General features: G+C 37.0%; 1 protein-coding gene across 1 annotated transcript in view; it reads right to left on the reverse strand.

Annotated features, from left to right (window-relative positions):
- The window catches only part of ANO3 (anoctamin 3), a 629,748-nt gene that overhangs the window by 302,644 nt on the left and 319,511 nt on the right, over positions 1-7,593 (reverse strand). The window contains exons 3-4 of the mRNA XM_007951966.2: positions 5,901-6,095; positions 4,205-4,276 (exon numbers count right to left, since the gene is read on the reverse strand). Of these exons, the coding sequence (XP_007950157.2) occupies positions 4,205-4,276; positions 5,901-6,095 (267 nt within the window). The remainder of the gene's footprint in view (positions 1-4,204; positions 4,277-5,900; positions 6,096-7,593) is intronic.

A 7,593-nucleotide genomic window follows, 5' to 3' on the forward strand; every position in this document is an offset into this window, starting at 1 on the left:
TTTAAACACCAGAGGCTCAGCCTCCAAAACTCACATCTATATGTCACCACAGTAGGACAAACTGACAGACAAATTTGTCCTGCTGCTGGAGACCTCTCGTGTCACCCCCACCTGGGTGACTGTTCCTCTGTCTCGCTTCCTGGCTTTTAATCCCTTTCTCCTGCTCTTCCGGCCTGCTACTCTGGCCTCCCTGCGTTGTCTCTCCTCACCTGTAAGCCTGGGGCTCAGGGCTTTTATCCCCTTCCCTGCTCTTCCAAAGTAACATATAATAACCACATATGATCTCACCACCTAGAGATACTCACTGTTAGCATAATGTTATATTCCTTTCTAGTTCTTTTCCAACACATCTTTAACTAAAATTAGAGCAAGCCTACACTGATATTTATGCTGTTTATTGTTGTTAGCTGTTTCTTTTGACTTAGCAACATGCCATTAAATATGCTATAATACAATTTATTAAATTATTTTTATTTGATGTGATATTCCAACATGTAGATGTTTTAAAAAATCTCTAACTACTCTGCTGTTATTCATTATTCAATTTGCTTCCATTTCTAAGATTTAGAATTGTTATAAGCAAAGCTGTGATGAAAAAAAACCTACTTTTTAAATTTATGATACCATTTCTTTAATATAGATTTTTAGAGTGCAATTGCATAGTGAGTCCTTAAAATAAATGTTTTGCCTTTTTGCTTTATAATTTTGCTCATTTCATCTTTAGAGTAAATCATTTCATCAAAGTCCATATTTCATCAAAATCCATTTTTCATCACACCTTGTTTATAGAGTAAGGAAGCAAAGGTCAAGATGGCAGAATGAACTTTCAAGTTTGTTGCCCTTTCCTCTTGAGACTTTACTAACATGAAAATAAAATAATTTTTAAAAGGCAAAACTTACAAAAATATTCTGGAATTTAAAATTCTGAGGGAAGGACATTGAATGGTTGAGTAGCTTAGCCTATAATTTATGTAGAAGCCAGAGAGGGGAAGGAATCTCCTTAGCCAAATAAATCCTAGAGATGTCTGGACTAAAGGACAGATAACTGGAGGGCAGGGGTGAGTTTAGAAGGTGAAAACTTAAAGACAAGTTAAGCGTTGACAATAGAACCTGAAAACCTCTCCTCAAAAGAAGTTCACAGTGAGGCAGTAAAATCTAGGAAAGCTAATATGGGGATTGGCATTTTATGGTAAGGTCCTCCTCATTATGTCATTGTGTATGGCTTCTATATAATGGTTCCTAAGCCATTCATCCTAAAGCAAAGCCTTCTATTTTCTGTGGTGTGATGGATATAGCCTTTCTTGACATGGTCTTTTTACTTCTACCATGATTGGTAGTATGCAAATAAGATGCTTGTATCCCACCAAGGGGATTGGAAAACTTGATAATAATGCAAATAAGGTGCATGAAGCCCTTGTGGGGGTGGGATCATACACATAAAGTCTATGAACCCTAATGAGGGGATTGGTCAATTTGGCCATCACATCATTTGGACCTTGGGTCCCTGCACTGCATATCTCCTAGAGAGAGGAGATAGAAACAGAGCTGTAACAATGGAGATGGCATAAACTGTGAGAAGAAGTAGCAGAGAAATGGTGGCAGCCAAACCAGGATATTGGCACAAGACAGCACAGTGGGCTCCACTGAGTGAGGAAACCAAGCATAGTGTGCCGATCCCCAGCGTGCCTTCCAGCAGGTGGTTTCCTGGTGGAGTGGGGTGTCTCTGTCCAAGGAACTAGGCTGTCATACCCATAGAGTGGGAAACCTGAGTGCCATAGGACAGGAGGCTTCCTGGCAGATCGGAGTGCCCCTGGACACTTATGGGCAGTGCTAAAGAACTTCCTAATACTTGCTGAAGCAGGGCAGAGACTGGACCCAGGGGCCCAGGGGCCCAGGAGCCGAGAGCCACGGAGAGGCCTGACTATGGGCATGGCTAAGAAGAGGCTGTCCCGTCCTAATTGAAGAACTCTTTGAAGAACTGTATCCTGAGTCATTTCTGACTGACTTGTAATCTGTTATTTCCCTAAAAAAACCTCAAAACAGAGAATATGGTCTGTGAGGTCTGTGTGGCCAATGCAATGAACTACTGAACCCAGAAGAGAAGTAGAGCATGCTGTTCAAGGGATGGGTGGTATCAGAATTGTTAAAAAGATTGGAGAGAGGAGGCATGTTTGACCCCTGCCTCACAGCAATCAGCCTTGGGCTGCCAATCTTCATTCTCTTTCCTCCCTCTCCTGAATTTGGAGGTGAGATGCCTCCCTGCCATGCCAGTTTTACAGTTTCTAAGACTTGTCCATGTACTCTGAGTTCTAAGTCAGTCTTCCTATTCTTTGTTCTTAAATATGAATACATAAACAAAGACCAACAGGATTTTTTTGAGATCTGACAGTCTGAAAGAGAAAATTAAGCAGGCAAAACAACCTTGAAAAACAGATAAAATTTAAGGATCAGAAGAAAACTTAAACAATCACAAGTATTAATGTGATTGCAGACATTATATTCATGAAATAAGAATTGGATGCTCTGAAAAAGTTATACTGTGAGAACAAAACAGTCTTGAAAATTAAACATACATATATAGTTGACCTCCCTACACACACATACACATACACACACAACCAAAAGACATGTAATAGAAAAAGTCAAGAAATCTTCCAGAACAGAGACAGGGGGTGGGGGTGGGGGGAATCTAACTTTTAGTTGGACTTCCAGAAAGGGAGTATGGAGGGAACAAAAGCACAGAAATTTTAGGAATATTTAGATATCACAGGAGTTAAAAAGAGAAAAAGGTAAGACATTGAAAGGGCAAGGATGAATAAACACACATACATGCTTACACACCTAAACATAATGTTGTGTAATCTTATAACACAAACAATGAAGATAATAAAATTTTTTAGAGAGGAGTGAAAAAGTCATTTACAAAAGAATAATAAACAAATAAACATCAGGTTTCATTCAGCAACAGCTATTACTAGATGTAGTGAATCAGAGTCTCTAAATGTTGAGTAATGTTTTTTAATCTATTTTTTATGCTTAAATAAATGCTAGTCAAATTTAACAGCGAACTAACCACATCTTAATATACATACACATAATAAAAATATATACAATCTTAGAACTTGCATCAGAAATCAATATTCTGAGATAGCTGAGGATATACTCTGAAAAAACAAGAGTAAAAACTGAGAATGAGGAATATGTAGGATATAAGAAACTGGGGAATTAAGTTGGTATCCAATGAAAAGTCACTGGATAGTATGAAATTTGCATGAATTTCCTAAAGAAGAAGATGATGAAGGATATCATACCATGAAATTAATTCAATATCTAATGAAAAGTCACTGGATAGTAAGAATTTTTTAAAGAAAGAATAAGATAATGAGTGCAATCAACAAGAACATGGAACATAATGAGGATATTTGGAAGAAGAAATATTATTCTTCTTGCAACAAAAAAGAGAACAAAAAAAGCAAATGGCTAGGCATACACAGTAAAATAAGTATAATGGGGGATGATTTTGAGCATTTGATGTTAGGGGGGCATTTGAGGGAGAAGAATGCATTTGACTTTGACATCAGAACTATTCAAGACAGAGACGCATAGGTGTCATAACAACTTGGAACTGAAAAAGGAAATAATATCACATCAGTTGGTTCTTTGGTAAACATTATCTTAATTGCCAAATGTGGAGTCAAGAGATATCACTATACTACATTACAACTTGGTATAGAGCTATAATTATATTATTTAAACTGTAATTTTAACCAACAAATTTAAATTTAAAATAGAAATATAACTATAAAAACTAGAAAGGCTTTGCAAATGTGCTAAACCTTTATCTAGCATAATAGAAAATCAACAGATAATGCTTAAATTTGATAAATCTAGAAGTAGTAAAAATATACTTATTTATAGAAAATAAAAATAAATTTCCATAATACCAAAAGTAGAAATTGTTAAAAGCGTTAGGTTACAGTATTGTTTTCCATTACAAATTATCTTATATTATTTGAATTATAAACTGTATAAGAAACTTTAATAAATTTTGAAGCTCAGAATATTATACTTACCCATGAGATGTTAAAGGCCAAACATCAAGTTTCCCAGCTCCAAAAAAAAAAAAAAAGTTCTAAGTTTGGCAACTCCAGCTTACTTTTGAAGAGGAAATAAACAAGGAGGGAAATATTAGAAATCAGCTCACCCAAGCAGAAATCACTGAGGTCCGTGAAAGAGCAGTTGAGCACAGAGTCATTTTTATTCTCCCCAGCATTAACTAAAATAAATAAATAAAGAAGAATAAAACCCCTGGAAGTTTCAGGAAATAGAAACATGACAACAGTTAGAAGATTGACCATGGAAACTGATATATAAATGATGGCTAACATCCAAGAAAATCTTTAAAAAAATGAGTTGGAATTAGTTATTTAAAATTCCACTTTCAACAAGGAAAAAGAAACATGTATATTATGATCAATACATTCATTGTAGTGAATAGTTAGTCACTTTCCTATTTGGACATGGCTGTAACCTGTTAGTAATGGCTAGTGATTTTATAATATTATCGAAAATAGAATCATTTATATTTTCAAGTTATCCAAAGGAAGAAGCAACCATACAGAATCTTAAGAGAATACATCTTCATAACACTAAAACTAGACAGGAATGGACAAATAAAAACACACTTCAACCACTGGATAAAAGGGAATCTGGTCATATTTTGAAGGAATTCTGGTGTTACAGTGGTAAAAGCATTTGGCTGTTTACTAAATGTAGGCAGTTTGAACCCTGCCACTCTAAGGGAGAAAGACAAAGCAGTCTGCCTCTGTAGAGATTTACAGCCTTGGAAAGCTTATGTGGCAGTTCTACTTTGTCCTATAGGGTCACTATGAGTTAGAACCAACTCGATCGCGGTGAGTTTGGCTTTGGGGATTGGTTATATTTTGATCTTAACTCTTATGAAAAAGGGTTGTACAAAGCCGTGAGGGCAGTGGTGGTTCAGTGGTAGAATTTTCGTCTTTCATGTGGGAGACCCAGGTTCCATTTCCAGCCAATGCACCTTAAGCACAGCTGTCCTTTGTCAGTGGAGGCTTGTGCACAGCTATGATGTCAAACAGGTTTCAGTGGAGCTTGCACACGAAGACAGACTAGGAAGAAAGGGCCAGTGACCGAATTCTGAAAAACAACCATTGAAAGCCCTCTGCACCACGAGAGTCTGAACCTACTGTGCATGGGGTCACCATGAGCCAGGGGCTGGATGGCAGCTAATAAAAAAAACAATAAAGTCATACTAGTGTGGCTGAGATGTGCGGATGTGTGTCAAAAAGTGTGTAATGACAGCCACAATGTCTCTTTATATGTGGCATCTGGTTGGTGGTTCCCTAAATTTCAGGCCTTGTGTTATCTTGAGGCTTGAGTGCCAACATTTTGTTGCCAACCCTTGTCCAACTACATCTCCATGCAACCACATCTTCACTGTTTTATTGTCAATATTATTTAAAGTCTTTGGCCTCTGTTTTTTTTTTTTAGAAAACTGAATTATTATTATTATTAGCCAATCTACTCAAATACTGGTTGTAAGTTCTTGCCAGGAATACTATTCATCAATAAAAAAGATGCAAACAGTGGCCAAATGAGCTAGTGGTTTATCTTCCACTGTAAACAGCAGGTATTCAATCCAGGCACACATAGGACTAGCTACAACCAAAGCAAGGAAAAAAATTAAAACACATCTGGTAAACCAATCAACTTTTATCTGACAGGCATAGGTTGCTTGTTCTACATCCTATGTCAGCTTGCTTCTTTAAGAGCTCTATAAATATTAGTCAAATCAGTGAAGGAAGGAAGACTTGAAAACATTTGCTCTCTACAAACTGACAAGAAAATTCAGAGTTACTCACATTGCGCTGCTTTGTCAACAGAGATTGATGTGAAAGAAGTAGGAGCCTGGGATTCACTCTCATTTGATTGGAAGAGTGAGGTAGACTGGCCCAGGCTCTGCGAGTATGTGCAGCTTTGGGCCAGGCAAGGCAGGGACCTCCGAGATGGTTTTAATGTACTTTCTTTCACCATCTCACTCTTGCTCATATTCATACCTGCAAATGCAAAATGGTGAGTTTTAGCCACAAGAAGGGTCAACAAATAATTTTAATTCTTGTGATGGATCTTTTAGGCAAGTATTCTTGAGAAATACCACTGAGTGATTAGAAACAATTGAGTCAGTTTTGTTTATATATTGCCAGAGTAAGTGTTTAAGATTTTCATCAAATAGTTCTCAAAAATAAGCATTCCCTTTTCTACTGTGAGCGTTCACCCTGTTTTCTCTTTTAAATGTAAAAAGGAAACAGATTTTTGAAAAAATGATTTTGTTGGTGGTGAGAATATATACAGCAAAAACATACATACACTAATTCAGGAAGCTGATTTTTTAAGTTCCTTTTGGCGGTATATTAACGATAACTGTGATTAAGTCCTTGGATAATACTTACCATTTGAAGGAGTTCTGGGGGTACAGTGGTTAAAGCATTTGGCTGTTTACTAATGTAGGCTGTCTGAACCCGCCTGCTGCTCCATGGGAGAAAGATGAAGCAGTCTGCTTCTGTAAAGATTTACAGCCTTGGAATCCTTTTGGGGCAGTTCTACTCTGTCCTATAGGGTCGCTATGAGTCAGAACCAACTCAGTGGCAGTGGGTTTGGCCTTTGGGGTTGGTTATATTTTGAATTCTAACTCTTGTGAAAAGGGTTGTACAAAGGCATGAGGGCAGTGGTGACTTCAAAAACCTTCAAAGAGGTAAATAGAATGAAAAAGCAAAATTTCAGTTTATTTTGATCCCCAAATTCTAATCTCCATGCTAAATTAAAAAAAAAAAAAAAAGTCATCAATTTACTGTTTTTCTTTTCATATCTTTTGTTTATCATTTATATACAGAAGTATATACATAGAAGTTTTTTTCACAAAAATGGGATTAAATACACTGACATTTTTCCTTTTAATGTGCCTTGAATATTTTTAAATTTTAGTCCATATAAGTTTATCTCAGCCTTTTAAACCTACTGCACAATACACCATAGTGCGAATATACTACAATTTATTTGATCATTTCCGTGTTAATGAACATTTACATCTTCCCAAAATTTCCTTTTAAAAACAATACTGCCATGAGCATTCTTTCATGTGCCTTATTGAAATACATATCAGTATTTCTCTAAGGGGAAATATTTAGATGGAAAACTCCCAGTGTTTTAGTTTCTTAGTGCTGCTATAAAAGAAATACCACATGAGGGTGGCATTAGCAAATAGAAATTTATTTTTTCACAATTTAAAAGGCCAGAAGTCTGAATTTGGGGGACTGGCTCTAGGGTAAGGCTTTCTCTCTGTGTTGGCTCCAGAAGGTCCTTGTCTTTTTCAGCTTCTGTTATTTCGTTCCTTTGTGATCTTCAACTGGCCCTGCATCTGTCCTTGCCCACCACCGGTAACTGGTTTAAAACACACCCTACACTGAGGAGCTCTGGTAGCATAGTGGCTAAGGCACTTGACTGCTAACCAGAAGGCTGGCGGTTCAAACCCACCAGCCACTCCTCGGAAGGAAGGTT

The sequence above is a fragment of the Orycteropus afer genome, unplaced genomic scaffold, assembly GCF_000298275.1.
Source record: "Orycteropus afer afer isolate SDZICR_OR568_19922 unplaced genomic scaffold, OryAfe1.0 scaffold00321, whole genome shotgun sequence".
In the NCBI taxonomy this organism is placed as follows: Eukaryota; Metazoa; Chordata; class Mammalia; order Tubulidentata; family Orycteropodidae; genus Orycteropus; species Orycteropus afer.